Genomic DNA, 23,759 nt, shown 5'->3' with positions numbered 1-23,759 from the left:
GTTCTATCCCACCACCTCTCTTGACCCTTCACTGTCTCTAAATTCAGATTGCTTGTCCAACATCCAGTACTGGATGAGCAAAAATTTCTTCCAACTGACAAGTCATTGCTGTCTGTGTGCCCACCACATAGAACCATAAAAGTTAACCACTGACTTCATGCCTTTCTCTGGCAACTGAGGCTAAATCAGACTCTTCATGCCCTTGATGTCACTTTTGACCCTGAGATGAGTTTCCACCAATATCTGCGTATTTTAAGACTTTGTTTATTTCCACCTCTTAACATCACCTTGCTCTGCCTGGGCTCAACTCCTGTTGCTGAAGCCCTCCTCTATACTTTGGTTATTTCTGGACTCTACAGTTCCAACACCCCTGTTCTACCCTCTAAACTTGGAAGTTATCCCAAACTCTGCCCATATCCTAGCTCAACGAAGTCCTGTTCACTCAGCACCCTGTGCTTACTGACTCACATTGGCCTCAGGATAAACAACCCCTCAAAGTTAGCATTTTTTTTTCAAATCCCTCCATAGCCTTAACCCCTCCCCATCTAATCTCCTCCAGTGCCACAACGCACAATATCTTCACTCCTTTTTTTTAATTCTGACCTCTTAGTTGAGCATCTCTAACATTAATCACTCAGCCATTGGCCCTGCCTTCAGCTGTCTGGACCCTAAGCTGCAGAATTCCATCCCTGAATCTCTGCCTTTCTTTAAGATGCTCCTTTTAAAACCTTTTTTTGACCGTTTTGTCATCTGTCCTGATGAGATTATTCATGCTGTAATGTAATGGCAAATAGGTTGCATTTGCTACATGAGTCTTCTGTTTCAATATTGAACACTAAATTAGTGATCATATGCACTGGTCATTATTTCAACTATACTTGCATTTACATTTTGGGTTCATACTCCAGTGATCAACAATAGAATAACTTCAAATATACATTCCTGGATGGTAATTTCAGCCTACACTTAAATTTATATGCATTAGCCAGTGTTTTCAAATAGAAAATAGTAGTATTTTGGGGCCTTGATTTGCTAGCACCATTTTAGTTGTGTAAAAGCAGTCTTGTATACTACTCGAGGTCAATAGGGCAAGAAGTGATGGCCATTGACTATTCTGAATAGGATATAATTCTGGTTCATTCAAGCTTGTTTGGGCCTACTGTGAAACTTGGATTAAAACTCTAATTGCAGATCAATCGTGACTGTAGACAAAAATGGAGCAAAGGCCAGAGAAATCTGGTTATAGAAGAGAAGCTGACTAGACTCTTCAAAGAGAAACCGATTTTCAAATTGAAAAGCAAGATTGAGTGTGACCTCTCTGGTCTCTTCAATGAACGCAAAATTACACATCCTGTGAGCACTGAAGTCAATCTGACACATCTATTTGAAAACCAGCTATTTCTACCAGGAAAAAAAGCTTAACTTTTTTTTTTTTTTTGTTTTACAATGGAATTTCAGAAGTGGACCTAATTTTGTTTTAACTTGTAACTAAAATGACTTGGCCTAGATACCAAGTGAGCACTGAACTGGATTGGGTAACTCCCTAAGTTCTAGAGCAAGTGCGATTGTAGCTTTCCTTTTAACTTTTTTTTTGATTTATTGAATAGCTAGTTTAAGTTGCTGGTACATTGACATGGATCTGGAAGTTAATATACCAAGTATTTTTGTTTTACAATTTGAGTCTCGAAATTGCACCTGAAGTGTAGACTTTTTTGATGACTAAAGAATTTAATGGACTTTGGAAACATCTTGGAAAATTGAGTTTGGAATTGGTCAAAATATTGCCTTGAACTGCTACAATCAATGTGTGTATTGAGCCTTCTAGTAACCAACCAATGATGGGGGTTAACAATCTAAAATGACAGGTTCTGAAACCTGGGTAGAATTTGAAGCTGCACCCTCTAGCTTCATGTCTGGACCCCTGCCAACCTCAAAGTACCTACGATTTCAAGATATGGTCTTGGATTGTTGTGCATTCCTAAAAAGTTATGCACAAATGAAGGCTAAATCTCAAGGCTGTCTGTCTCAAACTGGTTAACAAAGTACCAAGAGCATGCAAAAAAAAAAAAAAATGTCCGATACATGTTTTTTGAGCCAAGGCTGGCTTGTTTTTTTTCTGTCGTAAAACTCTACAAGATTTATGAAATGCATTGTGATGTGCTCTTGTGCTAATAAATGTACAAACTATTACATTAGAACAGTGTTCATGTACAGCTGGTAATCTTACTTTTCACTAAATCTGCAAATCTCCATCTATTGTAACCACAAATGCTTTCATTTTTGAGGTAATGGATGGTTGTAGTTTTTTCAATTTCCAAAAAGCATTTGCTGGTAAGTCAGTTGTGTGGCGGTACCTTTAAAGTTGAAGCCTATAGACTAAAAGGAAGTAGGGATACAAAGATTGCTGAAGTGACTGGAAATAGTGAATGGTTGTTTCCATCTCACAGGAGGAAGGTATACAGAGGTTCCTCAGACATCCGTGCTGAACCACAGTGACCTAGACTTTGGTGTGCAGGGCACAATAGCAACACTTGAAGCATTATGAACTGGAAAGAATAGTGTTTGTTTTCAATAAGGCACAGGTTGGTGGAATGAGCAGACACAGCAGATGAAATTTGCTGAGAAATATGATTCAATTCTTATTGGTAGGAAAGAATGAAGGGCATTTGGATATAATTCCGAACAGTGCAGGAGTAGAGGGACATGGGGGTATACAGAGCACAAATCATTGAAGGTGGTAGGACAGGCTGTGAAACAGACATAGAATCCTGAGCCTCAAATCAAGGCAGAGACTACAAAAATAAGGAATTTATGGTTTGGCCTCAAGTGCAGTATTGTCTGATTCTGGACACTACACTTTAAGAAAGATGTGTGAAGGCTAGAGCAGGTGTAGAAAATATTTGAATGTCAAAGGATGAGGGACTTCAGTTTTATATGGATAGATTGGTGTTCTTGAGATTGAGTTTTGGTAGAGGTGCTCAAATCAGGGGGCTGGACAGAGTGGATGGGGAGAAACCCTTCTGATGCAAGCATCAAGAACTAGTGAGAACTTTTTTTTTACATGACTGGCAAAAAAAACCAATGGCAACATGAGAAACTGTTTTGTGCAACAAGTAGTTACAATCTGGAATGCAGTGTCTGGAGAATTATCCAGTTCTCTTTTCAAAAGGGACAAGGGCCTGAAGAGGGCTATGGGGGGGAAAAGGCAGAGGCGTGACCATCACAACTGGCTGACCTAGTGCATTGTAGCAAGTCTGATTTTCTCTGAACAATTGGTTCTGAACAGTGTTTTTGGTTTGCTTTTGGGGTTGATTTTTCATTTTTGTTTTATAGTTGTAAATATTTCAAGTCTTTTTTAGCATATTCCATAAATTTTAGAAATATTGTGGTGTGGCCATTCAAATCAGTTGGCTAGGACTCTAAATCCCTAGTTTGTGAACTTTTTTGTAGGAGTGGCCCAGTGCAGTCTGGGCCCATGGGGTTGAAGGCCTTGTTTACTGAATGAAGTGAATACCAGGCTAAACCTGAGGCACAGCTTTTATCAAAGCACCATGTGGCCATTTATTTAATTGTGGATGTTTTGCCTTTTGGCCAAGAAGATCTGAACTTGAAGCAAGCTAGGATTTTTAGATTTGCTGTGAAGTTTTCAATTTATTCATAGTCTACTTATTATGGTCTCGTCTTGTGCACCTCTTATCTGCTTACTTAGGAAAAGGGCAACTTTCTAACTTGTAGTAGTTTTTTTTTCTGGGTCAATAAATTTCCATAATAGCTTTGAGCATTAAATGCTAAACCACTGGCAGTGTATAAAAAGTTAACAGTAGAATAATTGACTTTTTTTCCTCCTTATTGCTGATGGTTTAGGAACATGGACTTGCTCCTATAATTCTGTGTAGGCAGTGAGCAAATGTTAACTTGCAAACATTGGGTACAGTAGCAGTGGTTGTTACTAGACTAGTAATTGAGGCCTGGACTCAATCCAGTGAAGGTCCCAGTCAAGTTGACCCTACAATGCCCTTGGCACTAGCATTTGTAGACTTGTGCCAAAATTTGGAAGCACTCAGACAAGTCAAGTAACAGCCTGACCAGTCTTTAGGTATCGATGAACATCACAAATCCTTCCATCGCTGCTATATCCTGTTTTGCAGTCAGAGCAGAGGTACCTGAAGTGCCAACAGGGAGGAAGGAGTGACCCTGGGCATCCAACATTAACTTAAAGTTTGTTTCTGTTCTGTGCTGATTTCTAACTTGTTTACATTCAACAGGACAGTAGAGGGGGCTGCAGTGCTTCTATTACAGCTCCTGTCTACTCCTAAACTCAATATTGTAATTGCTTATTGATGGCTTCATACAATGTGGAAGTGATTAGCTGCATAACTGTTTCATGAATGCTTTGGTTATCAAATGCTTTGTCCTTTCTCCCACTTTTTCTATCTGAAGCTTGCTGCTTGTATCTGATTTACAAAACTCAAGGATGTGATTCAGTAATGACTGCCTGTACTGGAAGGATCACTATGATGCCAGATCATATTTATCATATTTTTCTTCCAGGTAATTTCAGTAATGTTAAATTAACTTTTAACTTGGGAATGGAGTCCTCTCATTCCACTTGCTTTAAGCAAATCTCTAAAGCCATTCTGAACTTTCAAATTCAGCGATGCTGGTCTTGTGGCTTAAAATTAAAATTTTGCCCCTCTGGGTTCTACTTTCTGGCTTTTCTGCACCATTCCTAATGTATACTTTCCCAATAAAGCTTTGTTTCCTATCCCTTTTTTATATTTCACCTTTCTCCCAAAGCTTTCTACCATCAGTAGCCAATGGAGCCTTCAGTTGCATCTTCCCCTCATCATGCTACTGTTTTCCCTACAATTAAAACTTAATCAATAAATAAGCAAGAGACTTGTAACTTCTATGTTTTTTCTCCTGATCATCCTCCTGCTCTGTTACCTCCAAACAGCTGTTGCTTAAGTCCACTATCCTGTACTGGTTTGAGAAGTAGCTGTTAATATAAAGTCAGTTGGGTTGCTGGAGTTAAATACTATCTTTGGATTTGAAGGGATCTAAAAGACAGCCTTGGTGATTTAGATCTGAGCCAGCCACCAATGTGCTCTTAATGAATTGCTATTGATTTTTTTTTCACTTGCCCTTTCTTCACTCACTGCTCTACACCAATATTTGCAGAGCCTCTGCTCGTCAAGTATCTGTGGCCTTGAATTGCCAATTGAGTATTGGCTGTACATCCATGGGCAGTTGCTGTCTCTATCCACAAACTGGGTTCAGATTGGCACCCCTTATTCCTCGCCACCCTCCACTCTGACTTCATAGCTTTATATAGTCTAGGCTGGGACTGACACCCAGTGTGGTGAGGCAGGTTGTGAAAGCTGTTAAAGCATACAGGATTGGTCCTGGGCTTTATAAATGCCTGAGTACAAAATCAAGGAAGTTATTTACCTATGTAAAACACTAGTTCAGCCTTCAATGGGGTACTGTTCAATTCTGGGCACCACATTTCAGGAAGGATGTGAAGGCATCAGAGGGCACTGGAAAGAGGAACTTCTGTGTCATGGGTAGATTCAAGAAGCTGGGGCTGGAATGCACTGCCAGAGTATAGTGGAGGCAGATCTAGCAAAGCCTTCAATTGTCTTAACAGAAAAAAATTGTAGGGCTACAGGGTAAGGGTCAGAGTGGGTCGAGTGAGTTGCTCCAGCAGAGAGCTGGCACAGACATGACCACCTGTGCTGTATCCATTCTAGTCTGAAACCACACTCTCTTAATTCTTCCTTCCATTTTTTTTTTTAGGAAATCGTGGAGGGAGGTGAGAATTTAATTTTCTCTTTTTTTTTAAAGCAAATATTGCAGATATAAATACTAAGCAGACCAGGCAACAGTTAAGTGAAAACAAACCATTCACCTTTTTTAGGTCTCCTACCTGACTTCTATTACTAGATCCTAAAATACTACAACTGGAATTTTATGCCACACTGACTAATAAGGTGGTGGCAGGGGTAGCATAAAGTGGAGCAGGATGCAGTGGGAGACTTTCCTGACCTCACTCCTCCATCACTTTATGCACAGTGGTGAAAAATGGCCTGCCAGGCCAATCAAGGCTTTTAAGTGGGCACTTGAGGGCCTTCACCCACCTCCATGAAGATTTAACACATGGCAAGTGGGGTGTCCTGGAGCTGGGAAAAGCTATTTAACAAAACCAGGCAGCTTCCAAGGGTGACCCTCATGGTTGAGTACCTTGTGCCTGATGGAGGACTGCCCCTGCTACCCCAACCACCAAGACCCAACACTGCCCCCAACCCCCACTATCAACCACCCTTGCCTTGCTGGGGCCTGACTGATTTTACCCCTGGTGAAGCAACCAAGACTTGCCTTCCTTCCTGGCTCCCAGGCATCTTCTATTCATGCTGGGCTGCAGTGGCCACCACTTAAGGGGCACTACTGGGACTAAGCTGCTGGCCCACTGATTGGCCAGCAGCTCTGTTAGATGGGAAGTCCTGCCTCCAATTGAAGTTCAAGGACCTGCAAAAGGTCAGATTCCCAGGCAAGACGAATGTGGGTTTGCCACAGATTCGCCACTGACTTTTTTTCAGTCAGCTCCCAGCCCCCTAGTGTAAAATTCTGGGACCTATGAATCCAGAAGGAAACTATTTGCTACATAGTTTATGCCTGCTCATTTGAAGGGAGTATCCATTTAGTCCTTCTGTTTTCTCTTCTCTATCCATGCAAACTTTTCCAACTAATAGCTTTTGACAGTTGCTGTTGAGTCTTCTGTGACCTGACTCCATACACCCAACTTTGTCCTCCTAAGCCTTTAATTTTTATTACTCCAATTTGACCAATTGCTGTTTGCCAAAGAGTTCCAACTTTTTGTGCAGCCCTTTGTAGCTAGAAATTTCCTAATTTCACTCCTGAAAGGTCTGGCTCTAGTTGTTAAGCTACTCGAGCAGCAGAAATTTAGTTTCAGTCCCTCTTAACCTTTTTGATCAAATTACCCCCTAATTGTAATTTGAGGAAATGCAACCCTAGTTTGAATAATAAAAGCAAAATACAGCAGATGCTGGAAATCTGAAATAAGAAGAAATGCTGGAACCACTCAGCAGGTCTGGCAGCATCTGTGGAAAGAGAAGCAGAGTTAACATTTGAATAATCTCCTATTTAGCTGTTGGAGTACAGCTATTCTTGTAATTCTCTCCAATGCATGCCCTCTAACAAGACCAGTCTATCCTTCCTGGAGTTTTGCTGCCTAGTTTTGCCAAAGTACAGTGCTGTAATATTTTCCCCATTGATTTCCCTTGCCAGGCTAGAAAAATTCAAAACTGTTCTGTCCTGTTCGTAACCAGCTTGATTCCCTGAGAGGCCTAGCTGGGGAACTAAAGTGAGAATGGGTCAACTGATATTTGCAGTAGTTGCTGCAAATTTTGTTTCATGATCAAAGTTGTGTCCAGTTGAGGTTTTAACACTGAATCTTGACTGATACACTAGTATTTTTTGATCCAATCAACCTCTGAGCATTTGAGATTAACATGGGGGTGAAATGAGAATTTGAGACTGAGGTGCATGTTTTCTATGGAGAAAGAAAAGTACATCTCCATCACCATTTTGGTCCAATTTTTTTTTTTCCCCCTCCCTTCCTGTGTTACTTCTGGCTTTTGTCTAACTCATGTAGTGGGTGAGAAAGGGGTTGCTGTGTAGGTGTGCAGTTTTGTTTAAGCTGAAAGATAATCATGCAGGGCAGTTTACAGGAAACCTTAGTGTTGCAACCTTGGTTACCAGCATAAAGATCTGAAATAACAGTGTATATATATACACTGGACTTAGATTGGGTGATTATAATATATATATGTATATAATAATCACCCAATCTAAGTCCAGTATCTGGCAACTGCTAGCTCTCCAATGTTGGAGTGATATAAAGCATTCTCTATCAGGTTTGAGTCTCTCTCTAAAGTAAGCCTAGATTGATGGCCTCAATACTATCAGTGCTGTATGTCCAAGGTGCCATCTTTCAGGCAAGATTCTAAATCAAGCCCTATCTCATCAAATAGATGTAAAAGTTCAGATAGCACTATCTGAAGAGCTGTGAAGATTTCCCTGGTATGGTGGCCAATATTTAGGATCCTCAACCAATACCACAGATTATCTGGTGGTCATATGATCTGGGAGCTTGCTGTGCATAAATTGGCTGCATTTCCTACATTAGCAGCAGTGACTTAAAGCACTTCATTAGCTGTAAAGTGCTTTGGAACATTGAGGTTGTGAAAGACCCTAGATAAATGCTAGTTTTTTGTTGAGGAAAGAATGAGGGAAATTTGATTCTTGCATATGTGATTTACTGGGGGAACTTTATGATGGAGGGCCCTCATGGAAGTGCACAATTGATGGTGGGGCAGGGAGCAAAATCAGTGTATAAACCTTGGAGGGAATTATCATTTTGTTCATTCTTGGTCTCTCTCAATAAGATTGAAGCCACTGGAATGAACAGTGATGGCCTTTTCTGTGGCAGGAAAGGGAAAATTCCCAAGGTATCTTGATTATACAAATGTCTGAGTGACTTTTCCTACCAGTTATTTTGCACATCTTCAGTCACATCTGTACCTTTTTATAGGTACCTGCTTCTGTGTTTTCAAACACAACAAAACTGGGCAATATGAAAACTTGAAGTGGATCAAATGACTGCCTTTTAAACTGGACCATAACCCCTTTTGACCATGTATTCCAGGGCTGGAATTTCCCTTTCAAAGGGAAGTGGTAATATGCATGTTTTCTAATTAACCAGCTAATAAAATTTACATGCTTTGAATCATGGCATTTGAGATTTAGAAGGAAAAACAAAAGGAGCAATTTCAACCTTTTCCTATCTCTAGCATTTTTCAATATGCATTGTCAAAATTGAAGTGGTTATTTTCTAACTAATAATGCAAACAATCTCATTAAGACTCCAGCACTGCATTGATCTGCTTTGCCACTTGCAATTTGGAATTTACAAATTATCGCTCCAGGCATTTAAGCATCGCATGATGGCAATGCTAATTCACAAAATCCACCTTGTAATGTGTAGGATTATTCTGCAAAGTGTGAAAAAAAAACCTGCCAGTGACTATTGTGATGGATTAAACATCTGCAAAAGAGATGAGTCTTCCTAAAACTATTAAAACTGCATAATTCTATTTTAGATTTTTACAATGTCTTTGCATATCATGTGCAGTATATTTAACTTTCCTTTGTTGCCAGTCATGTGTATATCTTGCAATCTTCTTGATAGAAATGCAGAGTGGCTGCAGTATGTGTTATCTACAGCATTCACTGCCAATTCCCCAAGTTTGCTTCAATAGCACATCTGTCCTATTAGGACTTGAGAACCAATGTCACCATTACCTCCAAGCTACCGAGTCTCTCCATTCTGACCTGGTCAGCCATTCAAATTGGCCTGGGGTTTATCTGGTTTTTCAAATTCTCCTAGGAACTCTCATTTTTTGGGTGGGGAGAGCTTGAATATTGACTATAAAATATTTTAAGTGTGGTTGTAGGCATGATGGCTGATCTTGTCAGTGTGTCCCATTTTTAATTAGCTGGGTCAAAATCCTAGAATTCCCATCTGATGCCTTTGCAGGAGTACCATTAAGATGAGGACTGCAGTCATTCAAATAGAGGTCCCCACCACTACAGCTTTCTCTGAACAGTGAAGAATGAATGTCTGACCTTTTCCAGTATTGCACAGCCTAAGAAGCTTTTTTTAATAAGTTGAATCACATTTGTGAAAGGTTAGAAAAGCTCAGGCTTTGCCACCTAGAAAGACTGTCTTCTTTGGCCTCCTTGTCTCGGGAGACAATGGGTAAGCACCTGGAGGTGGTCAGTGGTTTGTGGAGCAGTGCCTGAGTGGCTATAAAGGCCAATACTAGAGTGACAGACTCTTCCATAGGCGCTGCAGATAAAATTGGTTGTTGGGGCTGTTACACAGCTGGCTCTCCCTGCGTTTCTGTCTTTTTTTTTTTTCCTGCCAACTGCTAAGTCTCTTCGACTCGCCACACTTTAGCCCCGCCTTTATGGCTGCCTGCCTGCCTGCTCTGGCGATCACTGGCAACTGACTCCCACGATTTGTGATCAATGTTACAGGACTTCATGTTGCGTTTGCAGCCATCTTTAAAGTGGAGACATTGACAGCCGGTAGGTCTGATACCAGTGGCAAGCTCGCTGTACAATGTGTCCTTGGGGATCCTGTCATCTTCCATGCGGCTCACATGGCCAAGCCACCTCAAGTGCCACTGACTCAGTGTGTATAAGCTGGGGATGTTGGCTGCCTCGAGGACTTCTGTGTTGGAGATACAGTCCTGCCACCTGATGCCAAGGAGTCTCCGGAGGCAGCAAAGATGGGATGAATTGAGACATTGCTCTTGGCTGACATACGTTGTCCAGGCCTTGCTGCCGTAGAGCAAAGTACTGAGGACACAGGCTTGATACACGTGGACTTTTGTGTTCTGTCAGGTTAGAAAAGCTTTGGCTTTACCACCTAGAAAGACAGTAATCAAGGGGAAAACCTCACAAAGAAATGAAGCATTAAATGTGTATAAATAGTCAGCCCAAATTATTGAAGTATGCCAATAATACTAGACAGCAGCATATCATTTCTAAATTTGCTTTTCACAATCAGGAAAAGTTTCTGTGCTCCGTGATTGCAACAACCACCAAACTTGCCTCTGACCTATGTCCATTTTAACCCTATTCGATGTCTTGTACCTGCAACTATGATCCAAATGCTGCTACAACACTTAGCTCTGATGCAAATTTGCATGCCATCACATAAATGTACTCTATGGCTGCTTCCTGCACTAATAACCCAATGATGCAGTGACCTGTCAGCCATTTTGCTTCCTCTGAGAAATCCAGGTGGCATTTGGACTAGATGGAATGATGCTACCATAGGTGAGATTTTCATAATGCTTTGCAGGAGACTAAAGTAGATGGTTTAACCTTTTCCAAATGTGCTTGTGCTCTCCCCTTATTTACCTCTAACATGGCCAAGCCTGTGGTCTTGCCTGTCTAATTAGGCACTCAAATTTTCTGGGATTAAAATGTCAGGTGTACAATTATTATTGTTTGTGCATTTTCAGAAGAACAATTGGACTCTTTTGGTTTCTTTCATAGTAAGAATTGTCTTTTTTTTTTTTGCATGAGACTTGTTTTATTTTCTGCTGATGGAGGCTGAGCTGAATGCTAAAAAGCAGCTGGAGATGCCACATAAATTTGAGGTAGAATTGAAGGGTTGTCTCTGCCTGAGACTTGTTTTTTTTTGGGCTCCTCCTTCCCTGCTGTGGCATGAGCTCTATATAAAGGCTGATAACCTCACCCATGTGTCTATTCTTTGAGTGGATTTCAGCTACTTGTATCTATATAGCACCTTTAACATAATGTATCCTAAGGCACTTCATGAACATTATTGGACCAAAATGTACACTGAGCCAAAGGAGGAGACTTTATGACAAGTGGTCAAATGCTTGATCAAAATGGTTGGTTTTAAGCTGTTTGGAGAGGGAATGCCAGAGCTTGGGGACCTCGATAGCTCCAGGCATAGTCACCAAAGGTAGATCGAGAGCAGTGGGCTTGTACAAGAGGCCAGAGATGGAGGAATACAAATTTTTTTTTTTTTTTTTAACAGGGTTATAGGCCTGGATGATGAAGTGGGGGTGGGTGTAAAAACCATGGAGGGATTGGTCTGTTAAAAATATTAAAATTGGCTTCTAATCCAACAGCATTTCAATGGTGAGTAAGTACTGGGATGATGGATGAATCTAACTTGGGGCAAGTGAAGCAGACAATGGAAAGATCATTGGATATGTGACTCTGGAGGGGCCTTGGAATGGATACACACTGGTTTCTGTCATCTGTTCTTGAAGTTCAAGAACAGATTTTAATTTTTAAGTCTGCCTTGTTTATTGATCTATTGCCCAATCATACACCCATCATTGACACCACGTGAATTTGATACGTCACTTGTACTCATGCACTCAGTATTCCAGACTCTCTCCTCCTCACTCCACTTCTTGCTTTAAAACTTATTGAAACCTATTGTAGGTAGAAAATACACATGAATGTTTAACTTGCTCCTATAAAATCCTTTTTCCTTCAGAAACAAGTAGGTGAAACCTCGAGTGTCTAGTAGTCACATTATGACAACATCACTAATTTGTTTTACTCAGTTTAAATGGTTTGTTCACTTTTTCTCCCTTTTTATAATATCCATGCTTATAATCCAATAACTAGCTTTATATAGCACCCTTAATGTCATGAAATATCCCAAAAGTGTGCTACAGTAAAATCAGACTGAGCCACATAAAGCGATATTAGGGCAGATGGCCTGGTCAGAGGTAGTTTTTAAGGAGCATCTTAAAGGAAGAAAGAGTTGGAGAGGCAGCAAGGTTGAGGAGGGAATTCCAGAGTTTGGAGCTGAGGCAGTTAAAGGCATAGCCTCATGGTGGAGCAACTAAGATTGGGAATGTTCCAGAAGCCAGAATTAGATGAGCACAGATGTTGGGCTGGAGGAGATTACAGATAGCAAGGGGTGTGGTCAAGGAGGCCTTGAAAACAAAGATGAGAATTTTTAAATTTAGGTGTTAACTGGAAGCCCATGAAGCTCAGTGCACACAGGGGTGATGGGTGAACAGGATCTAGTGAGTTAGGGCATAGGGTTTTGGATGAGTTCCGCTTTATGGAGGGTAGAACATGGGAGACCAGCCAGGAGATCCCAATAACATTTAATGGGTGCTAATTCTGTCTACTCCCTGCCTGAGAATCTGAGATTTCACTCCTATACCTAGCTGTGTCTCATGACATTTCACCTAGATGGCTCGGAAAACTGAATTTTTGTCTTTAACAGCATTGGGAAGATGCATAGGCTGAGTAAAAGTAACATTAAGCTCTGGCTAAAAACAATATTCAGAAGATATTTTAGTTTTGTAGTGGCTACTCAAACACAAACATTTCTGAAATCTGCTTCTTGGCATACTGTACCATGTTGGCAATGCTAGTCATGCACCTTGAGTACTAATTTTCACTTTCCTTTCCTGTTTGCCTGCAAGTGTTGACTCCCTGCAGTTCCCTGACCAGCAGGAGCTCTCTGCTACCTGTTGGGTTAACAGTTCAGAGATTGTTCAATGTTAATTCCCATAAAAACTGCTGCATTGTCTCAAGAAACTGGGAATGGATAATAGTTTAATCCACCATGGTGGGAGGAGAGCACCAAAGTTCAACCTGATCCTATCCTCACTTAGCATCCACGCACATGTGCATTCCAGCAAGGGCCACTGGCTCGAAATAACAAGTGGTTTATTTATGGTTTAGCTGCCACCACGAGTACTTTTGTATTGGTGTTTACAAAGGAAGATGAATCTGACAAAATATTGGTAGAATTGGAGAGTAGAGGCAGTGGATAAGGTAAAAATTGGCTGGCTATACTCGGTAGATGAATTACCTGGTCCTGATGGCAACCTGGGATGCAAGCTAAAAGAAATGGGGTTGGAGATAATGGGAGGGCTTGCCATAATCTTCCATTCTTCCCACTGCCCATTTGCCACAGCGAGTTCATACCTGCTCTCCATTAAGCAATCCAGGCAGTCCCACTTCCCCACTCTCTCCTGAAAGTTTATTTCCTTCAAGCGTCCATCCACTTTCCTCCTTAAAATCATTGTCTCCACTTCCACCACCCTTGTGTGCAGTGAGTTCCAGGTCATTACAAATCGCTGCATTAAAAATAAGTTCTTCCCATTCCCCCATGAATCTCTTGCCCAAAACCTTCAATTAGTGTCTGCTATTGCTCATACCATTAATGGGAACAGTTTTTCCTTGTCTAACTTATCTAAGCCTGCCATAATCTTGTATACCTCTATTAAATCTCTCAATCTTTGTTTTAAGGAGAACCGCTCCATCTTTTAACCTACCTTGTAAGAAAAATTCCCCCATCCCTGGAACCATTCTGGTAAATCTTCTCTGCACCCTCAAGGACACTCTCTCATCCTTCCTAAAGTGTGGTGACCAGAACTGGACACAACACTCCAGTTGAAGTCTAACCAGACCTTTTTATAAAGGTTCAGCACAACTTTCCTGCTTTTGTACTCTGCCCAAGATCCCTTTACTAACCACACTCAACATGTCCTGCCAACTTCAAAGATTGAAGCATATGCACTCCCAGGTCCCTCTGTTCCTGTACACACTCTAGAACTGTGCCATGAAGTCTATATTGCCTCTCCCTAATCCTTCTGCCAAAATGCATCACTTCACTTATTTATATTCAATTCCATCTGTCAGCAGTCTGCCTGTTATTCTAGCCTATCTGTCCTTTTGCAGGCAGTTCATATCATCCTCACTGCCACACCTCCAGGTTTGGTGTCCTTGGCAAATTTTGAAATCCTATTCTATATCCCAAGATCCAAGTCCCAGCACTGACCCTTGGGAATACCACTGTCTACCATCCTCCAGTATGAAAAGCAACTGCTTACCATGACTTGTTTTGGCTTGAGCCAACCTTTTATCCAATTGGACACTGACCTTCTATTCCATGAGCCTCAATTTTGTTGACCAGCCTTTTGTGGTTCCTTACCAAATGCTTTCTTAAAATCCATATAAACCATATCAACTGCATTCCCTTCAACCTTCCCTGTTACTGAATCAAAAAATTCAATTAGATTAGTCGAGCATGATCTCCCTTTTACAAATCTGTGCTGGTTCTCTGTTAACTCTAACCTCTCCAAGTGTCAATTTCCCCCCCAACCTTTTGTTTCTAAAACCTTACCACTGAGAAACTAACTGGTCTGTGGTTGCTAAGACAGTTCTTGTACCCTTTCTTGAATAAGGGTGTTACATTTGCCAGTCCCCAATCTTCTGGCACCTCCTCCATATCCAGGGAAGATTGGAAGATTAAGGTGATCTCTCCCATTATCTCCAACTCCATTTCCTTTAGCAACCTGAGATGCAAGCCATCCAGACCAGATTACTTATCTACCCTGAGAATAGCCATCCTTTCTGGTACCTCCCCACTCCCAATTTTTACCCTATCCATTGCCTCTACTCTCTGCTTCTATTTATTTTATTTTATCATATATTCCTTTTCCTTTGTAAACACTACAAAGTATTCATTAAATTTTCTAGCCTTGCCCTGCATCTCTAAGCATAGTATCCTCTTTTTCCCTAATAGGCTCCACTCCACCTCTTACTACCTGCTTACTATTTACATGCCGGTTGAAGATTTTTTGATTTCCATTTTATGTTGACTGCCATTCTATTCTCATTCTTTCTTTCTTTGCCAGTCTTATTTTCCTGTTCACCTTCCCTCTCAACCTATGTATATGGCCTGTTTCTCATGAAGAATTCACCTGACATGCATTATACACCCTCCTCCTAGTTTCTTCATAATCTCTATCTCCATCATCCAAGGAGCCCTTTTTTGGTTCCACTACCTTTTTTGCCTTCGGAATCTATCTAGCCTGTACCTGAAGCATCTCTTAACCCGTTGGTCTTTCTAGTAAGTCTTTTGGTTCCATTTTACCCTGGCTAGCTTCTGTCTCATCTCGTTGAAATTAGCTCTTTTCCAATCTAAATATCCTACCTTCTTTCATTCCTTGCTTTTCTGCATTACTACTCTAAACTTTGATAAATTGATCACTCTTGCCCAAGTGCTCCCCAACAGACACTTGGCCCGCCCCAGATCCAGCAATGCCTCCTTTTCTAGTTGGGCTGGGAACATATGGATCAAGGACGTTCTCCTGAACACATTTCCGAAATCTTTTTTTTCTCGCCCCCCCCCCACTTCCTCAATAGGTCTTGCACATTTCAGTGATTTTTATTTTCCCTGCAGATTGCTCCTCTATCTCATTTGGAAGCCTGTAGAATACCCCCAGTTGTGATCATACCTTTTTTTTGCTTCTCTAGTGTAACCAGATGGATTCTGTCTTTGCTCCTTCAAGAACATCATCCCTTTCCAACACTGCAATGTCCTCCTTTAATCAGTGCTGCCACCCCACCTCTTTTTTTTTTCTGCTAACTTTTCTACACATTTTATATCCTTGCATATTAAGTGTCCAGTCCTCACTATTTTTAAGCCATGTTTCCATTATTGCCACTACATCATATTTCCATACTATTAGTGCTTGTAATTCACTAACCTTATTCACCACACTGTTTACACACATGCATTGTAATCCCATCTTTGCATTCCCAGTAGTCCTTAGTCCACTCCTATCATCTAATAAGGAATTATTCTCCCCTCTAATATTGTCCAACATTCTCTCATTGTGTACCTTATTCCTCTTTTCTACTTCTATATGCTGGTGCCTATCCCCCTGCCAATTTAGTTTAAACTGTCCACAACCACACTAGTGAATCTCCCAATGAGGACCTTGGTCCCAGTCCTGTTGAGGTGCCCTTCTGCCCTGTAACTGATCATAATGCCCCAAGAATCTGAAGCCCTCCCTCCTGCACCATGCTTCAAGCCACACATTGATTTGCCCTATCATCCCATTTCTACTCACTAGTGCATAGCACTGACCACCTCCAGGCGCGTATCCATTGTCTCTCGAGATAAGGAGGCCCAAAAGAGTGCATAGCACTGAGTAATCCAGAAATTACTACCTTTTAAGGTCCTACACTTAACTTCCTTCCTAGTTCCTGAAAATCTGACTGTAGGACAGTATTATCTGCCCTTTCTATGTTACCAACATGTACCACAACTTCTGGCTCACTCCCTTTCTTCCCCGCCCCCCACCCCTGCAGAATATCCTGCACCCTCTCTGATTATCTTTACCCTGGCACCAGGGAGGCAACACATTCTCGAACTGTTACAGAAATGCTCATCTGTCCCCTTGCCTATGGAATCACCTACAACTGCGTTTCTGCACTTTGCTCCCTCCTGTACAGCCCCTTGCCCATTGGTGCCATGGTCTGGACAGCACTCCTTTTTTTTTTTTAAGGTGTCATCACTCCCCACAGTCTCCAAAGCTATGGACCTGTTGAGTGGTACACACCCTAAAGACTCTTGCACTTCCTGCCTCTTCCAGCTGGCCACTTAACTATCCTGAACTCCTACTGCCTGTGGGGTGACCACCTCCTGGAACATACAATGCAGGAAATTCTCCTGCTTGCTTATGCTCCGCAGTGCCTCCAGCTGCTTCTCTAGCTTGGAAATCCTGATCTCCAGCTGAAGCAGTTGGAGACTTTTCCTACACACATGGTCGCCCAAGACATATGAATTGTCCTAAACTTCCCTCATGGTGCAGGAATTGCAAGCAACAGGTCTCAGCTGTCCATTCATCGAAAAGCAAACCTGCTCTATTCCTTTAACAATCTTTAGTGCTGTGTTTAATCTATCAATTTTAATACCTCTAGTCCTGCTGTGCGTATACTCATTACAACACGGTTACACTAGCCCAATTGAAAATTAATTTCCCAGCTCCAAATTTAAACCAACACCCTAGTTTTAAAGGGGAGAGAGAAAAATACTCACCAATCACTTAACTACTTTGCTGTGATGTCACACTTTAATTTATTTTATACTGCAGCCGGTCAGCTCCTTGGCCTGGTCCTCTATACTGCTGCCAGGTTCGCCATGCGCTCTCTCTCCCTCTCAACCTGCATCTTTATACTGCCGCCAGTCTCTGTGTGCTCTCTCTCAGGCTCGCTCCTTTTTATCCTGTGGCTGGTCTCGCTGTGCTCTCTCAGGCCTGCTCCTTTACATTGCTGTTGCTCTTGCTGTGCTCCATCTTGGGTCTGCTCCTTTATACTGTTGCTGATCTCGCTGTGCTCTCAGGCCTGCTCCTTTTTACATGTTACGACTGAGGTGACAGGATTGCGCTGTCTTTTCTAGTTCCACTTCTCCACAAGTCAACATTTTTAAAAAATGTTTACCCAGTTACCGATGCAGTCAATCATGTACTCTGTTGTTTTCCTCCCAGAATAAAATACACCAACCAGGCTTCTTTAATAAACAAACTTAGCATTATAAAACAAGACTTAACCAGTAATGAAGCAAAACATGAACACACAGATTGAAATATGAAAGTTCTCCTTTTTTAAATTCCCCACACCCAAATACACAGACACTGAAAGGAATACTTTGGCCAAATACTTGCTAATTCTTGAAGGAAAAAAGAATGGAAAGATGTTGGCTGTCCTGTTTGATCTGAGTTCCTAAATCTGTGTAGATGGCTGTCACTGGATGGTTCTGGAGCAGTTCTTTTCAGGCGATGTTGAGGGTTAGTTTTTGGCAGGCTTTCCAGGAGAAATGCGGCATCGGTTTTTCTATTTCTTTCACTTGATTCTCTAAGTCCTTCAGAGATGGAAGAGGGTGAGCTGATGGTGACTGCTCTCTTGGTTGGTTTTCTCCAACTCTCTTCTAAATAGTTCGCACCCCAACACACTGTCCAAAGTGAAACCAAAAACAATATCTCCAGAGTCAAGCTTCCTGACTCCTACAAATCTATCACTTCTCTGTAAACATCTTCCCCAGGTTACCAAGGTTTCTGTGTTGCTTAAAGTGCATAACTTCCAGCCAGGCTGTTTTTAAAACAACATCTGTGTCCTTTTTAATGAATTGTCAACAACAAAGCAAAGTCCAACTTTGATGAAATCTTCAGCCTTCCAATGTGTCCATCTTGACAATTTAAATATAAGTTCTCAAACATATACTTAACAAAATGTAGAAGCGCTTTTGTAACATACACTGCTGCCAATCTCTCTGTGCGCTCTCAGGCCCGCTCCTTTATACTGCTGCTGGTCTCTCTGTGCTCCCCCTCGTCCCACTCCTTTTAGACTGCTGCCAATCTCTCTGTGCTCTCTCTCCGGCTTGCTCCTTGGCGCAGTGGTTAGCACCGCAGCCTCACAGCTCCAGCGACCCGGGTTCAATTCTGGGTACTACCTGTGTGGAGTTTGCAAGTTCTCCCTGTGTCTGCGTGGGTTTCCTCCGGGTGCTCCGGTTTCCTCCCACAGCCAAAAGACTTGCGGGTTGATAGGTAAATTGGCCATTATAAAATTGCCCCTAGTATAGGTAGGTGGTAGGTTAATATAGGGAGAGGTGCGAATATGGGATTAGTGTAGGATTAGTATAAATGGGTGGTTAATGGTCGGCACAGACTCAGTGGGCCGAAGGGCCCGTTTCAATGCTGTATCTCTAAATCTAAAAAAATCTCCATTGCTGGTCACAACTGTGATCAGCTAACTCTGCTGTGACTTGGAAAAGCGCATGGGGGTGGAGTGGGTGGGGAGAAAACTATGGGAAAAACCAGGAGTGGGACTAATTGAATAACTTTCAGTCAGCAGAGGCATGATGGGCTGAATGTGTTCCTGTGTTGTACAATTCTGTGAATATGGGCCCAGATTGGTGAGTGTGCCTCAATTGCACTGCGGGCAGTATATTTTCAATTGAGCCAATGAGACTAAATGGGAGGCTCCATTTGCAGCATTGAGCATCAAAATGCCACTTTAGGATTTGTCCACTGAAGCAGTGGCCTCTTGCCATTGGTTGTTGCTGTGTCTAACACACCATTGTACACAAGTAAATATGGATTTGGACTTGCTGTTCCTAGAATTACACTTTAATAGGTTGAGATTACAGGTTGCCAGCCTGGGACATTTCTACTTTATAATGAGCTATTCTGTTCCCAAAATAAGCAGACCAGTGGGAACATAGTGTTAATTGTACTGAAGGTATTATTAGAGATCTCTGATGGAGCACATTAAGGCAGATTTATGACTTTACAAAAGTAAAGTCTTATTTTTAAACTGAAGCAAAATTAGACACCAACTTGGCAAAGAGCATAGGCACAGTGATTTATAGACTATAGAGGCAGAAACTTGTGTCTTTAGTTTGTCCATAATTAAACCCCTTTAGGCTCAAAAATTCCCTTGGGAAGAGAAAACTGACCCAGTAACTAAGCAGTTCTGATGTCAGGGTTGCCCTATTTAATTGTCCAGACATCCAGCATGGAATGCAATTCATGGAGTGATAATCTCTCTCCCTTTTCATTCTTTCTCCCTTTTTCCTTTCTCTCCCTCTCTAATTCAACTTAAACCAATTTCCTTCCCTTCTCTTCTCCTCCTCTTTCTCTCCCCCCCCCCCCCCCCCCCCCCCCCCCACTGCCTGTCATGAAAGCATTAATTGATGGTGGGGTACTGTTCTATGGGCACAGGTTGCCCTCTGGCACCTTGGCAGGAGCTCATTTTTGTGTGGTCCTGGAACTCATCAGCATGCTCCGACCTCTGAAAAGGAGAGGGGATGGGGCACAGCCATCCTTGGTGCTCTCTTCCCTCTGGATGCACGCACATTCCCTTTCCAACAGGGGCCAATGATTACTGATCAGAAATTTGGAGTGACCTCCAACCCAGCCCTTCCCCAAACAAGGGATATTAAAGAAAGTATTTGTACAGCACATTTCACAAAGTCCTGCAGTACTTTAGCTGCTCGGTCACTGTTATGTAGGAACTCCAGCAGCTAAAATGCACACAGCAAGCTGCCACACAGTTCTGCAATATTGACCAGATAAGTTGTTTTAGTGATGTGGATTCAGTGATAAATATTGGTCAGGGCACTGTGGCTCTCTCCATTGAAGTAGGATTTTGGGAATTTTTACATCCGAAAGATGATCAAGACTATTTTAGCACCATAACCCCTGTCCCAGTTAAAATCAGAATGGAAAGGGATCAAACCTGGTTTCATATTGAACTATGGATTTAACTATTGATTCACCAGAGGAGTGCTAGGAGTTAAATAGTTATTGGGAAAACTGCACCCTCTGGACTTCCCCTGCTCTGGAACCCAGGCTGGTAGAATAAGAGCCAGGCTTTATGGCCCTTCTTGCACATATCCAGGGAACTAAGCCACGCTGACATTTCTGTTCAATACATGTAATTTCTTGGTCAAATCTCCAGTTGCTCCAGACTGGAATGAGTCACATTAAAACCATTCGGGTTCTTAAGAAACCCGTTGTTGGAAAATATTCTTTTAATCGTTTTTAAAATAACACGAGTGGGGGAAATGTGAGCTGTCTTGCAAATTGTAATTTCTAGTAGCCTTTCCTTGACTTTTTTTAAATGGAGCTTTTCTGGGAATTAAGCACTGTGAGCACCCAGTATCAGCACTCCCTGATCAGATATATACCTGGACGCAGAGCAGTCCCGTAATATCAGCTTTGGCTCACTTGGTAGCAATTTGGTCCCTGAGCCCAAAGGTTGCTGGTTTCATGTCCTACACACGGATTAGGGGATAAAGTCTAGGTTGAAACTGCAATGCAGTTTGATATGCCAACTCTGGTGGGTTTCAGTATCCTATACCTTTATTTTGAAAAGCAAAAGAGGTCATCTGAGTGTCCAATGTTTTTCCCCCTCAACCAACACCCAAAAGCAAATTATCTGGTCATTTATCACCTTGCTGTGTGCAAGTTGGCTGCCACCTTTCCTAGATTTCAACAGTAACTCCAAAAAAAAATTTACTGTAAAGAGCTTTGAGATATCCTGAGGTCATTAGGTGCTATATAAATGTACATTTTTTTTTCTTTATACTTTTCCCCTACAATGTCTCAGTTACAGCACAGAAGGAGGCCATTTGGCCTATCATGTCCATGCCTGCCAAAAAAGACCTATCCAATCTAAACCCATCTTCCAACGCTTGGTCTGTAGCCCTGTTGGTTACAGCATCTCAAGTGCATGTTCAGGTGTTCTTTAAAATATGATGAGGGTTTCTGCCTCTGTCACCCTTTCAGGCAGTGAATTCCAGACTCCCGCTATGCTCTCGAGAAAAAGCTTCTCCAACTCCCCTCTAATCCTTGTATCAATTACTTTAAATCTGTGCCCCCTGGTTAGTGACTTCTCTGCTAATGGAAGTAGGCCCTTCCTAGCCACTCTGTCTGTGTAGGCCCCTCATAACTTTATACACAATTAAAATCTCCCCTCACTACTGTGATTTTTTTTTTTCTGTTTCTCAGCCCATCTTTCCTGTGGCCTGAGATTCCCGATTTAACAATGCTCTCAATTTCTTTACATATTTATTGGACGATGAAATACTGATAGTTGGAAGCAGTGTGGTTGAATGAGTATCTATTGTGGTTTGCACAGCTGTTAATCGACAAATGCATAGTCCTAATTCACATAGCTTTGTGGGTTTTCAATTTTTAAATAATTATATCTGAGCATCACTTTTAATGTAAATTATCAGCAGGCCCTGTCAGTGAGCAGTGGAAATCAGTCATCTGGAACTAAGCTTATTCTCTGTGTCGCCTGCTCCTCTCGATTAATAACATCTAATTATCTTTAATTTCACAGAAAAATTGCTGATGTCATCCACTCTCCCAATCTTCCTGCCCAGGTGGAAATGTAGGAATTAGCATAAATATCTTGCAAATTAGATTCAAAAGATATGCAGCCTTGCTGAGTTGCTTGTGATTTGGAAGTGGGGAGGGAGGGGGGAGTTGCTGTATCTATCCGCAGTGTGTGTGCTTCAGTTTCAAGTGCTAACCTATTCTTGATCAGCGTTCTTGCATCGATTAAAGACCTTGTTCTGTAGTGAAAATGCTTTGTCGCTGGTCTTCTCACAAAGAATTCTCCACCAAAAGCAAGAAAAAACAAAATTGCTAATGTTGATCTATGATTTGAGAAGAACCTTCAAGCACAGCAAGTTGCCTTTCGGCCCCTTGTACTGGTGCTGGCATTTTGAAGGATCTATCCAATTAGTCCCACTCCCCATAGCCCTTTTCAATGTTCCATTTGCAAATATTTATTCAACTCTCCATTGAAAGTTATTACTGAATCTGCCTCCACTGCCCTTTTTGGGCAGTGCATTTTAGATTGCAAGTTGCTGCATTAAAAAAGTATCCTTATTTACCCTCTACTTTTTTTTGCCAATTACTTAAATCTGTGTGTCCTTATGGCCCTCCTGCCAGCCTCTCGGCTGTGGAATTCCCTCCCCTAAATATATATATCTATATCTTGCTCGAACATGTGTCCTAGTATCTCCATATGTGGCTCGCTTTCATGTTTTGACCGATCATGCTTTGGCGATGCTTTACTCGGCTTTGATTTTCTATGTTAAAACTGCTATATAAATGCACTTTTATCCTTGACGGAGACAGCAGGGTAGTTGGAGCATGTGCCACAGTGCAAAGCTCCATGAGGGGGCGACTCAGCCTGTTTCATCCCTCTGCTCACTGGATCAGCTTTGTACGTAAAACACAACTTAGCTGGTGTGGGCTACTCTCCTGAAATTCCAGTGTTGCAAGATTGGATTGGTTGGCCTTCCTTCATGCTCCAATTCGCTGATGCTCCTGATAATCTTGAGCGAATGCCTGCTAGCCCTGAAGTGATGCAAGAATTGTACAGAGTTTAAACATTTATATTACACCAAAAGACTTCTAGTGCCATTAATTAAATTTTCTTTCAAAATAGGTCAGCCATGAATTGAGCATTTGCAAGCGAGGCCTTTTACCAGCAGTGCTCTGTAATTTCTCCTTCAACCTCTGGCAAAATGAAACCAATCGAGAGGGAGATTCTCTTGCTGTTGTGGGGAGATAAAATCTTCAAATGGAAAGAAACAGCACGGCCTGCAGTTGAAAACAAATATATTCATTGCAAAGAGATAGGGGTATAAAATCGAGCATTAGCACACGGGAATGCATCATGTCAGTCTACTGGGTATTGCACAATGCATAACCTTCGGGCTACATAACTGGTCTCAATACTCCTGGGTTAGGGAGCGGGGTGGTGGAGGTGGGTTGTGATGG

The 23,759-nt window shown here is 41.8% G+C and overlaps 1 protein-coding gene across 1 annotated transcript in view; it reads left to right on the top strand.

The window, feature by feature from the left end:
* LOC137347997 (P43 5S RNA-binding protein-like) overlaps positions 1-23,550 on the top strand; it is a 38,314-nt gene extending 14,764 nt beyond the window's left edge. Inside the window, exons 7-8 of the mRNA XM_068013068.1 lie at positions 1,192-1,353; positions 23,425-23,550. Of these exons, the coding sequence (XP_067869169.1) occupies positions 1,192-1,353; positions 23,425-23,550 (288 nt within the window). The remainder of the gene's footprint in view (positions 1-1,191; positions 1,354-23,424) is intronic.
* The last annotated feature ends 209 nt before the right edge of the window (positions 23,551-23,759 follow it).

This window comes from Heterodontus francisci, chromosome 33 (genome assembly GCF_036365525.1).
Source record: "Heterodontus francisci isolate sHetFra1 chromosome 33, sHetFra1.hap1, whole genome shotgun sequence".
Taxonomy (NCBI): domain Eukaryota; kingdom Metazoa; phylum Chordata; class Chondrichthyes; order Heterodontiformes; family Heterodontidae; genus Heterodontus; species Heterodontus francisci.
This window is presented reverse-complemented; position numbering and strand designations above follow the sequence as displayed.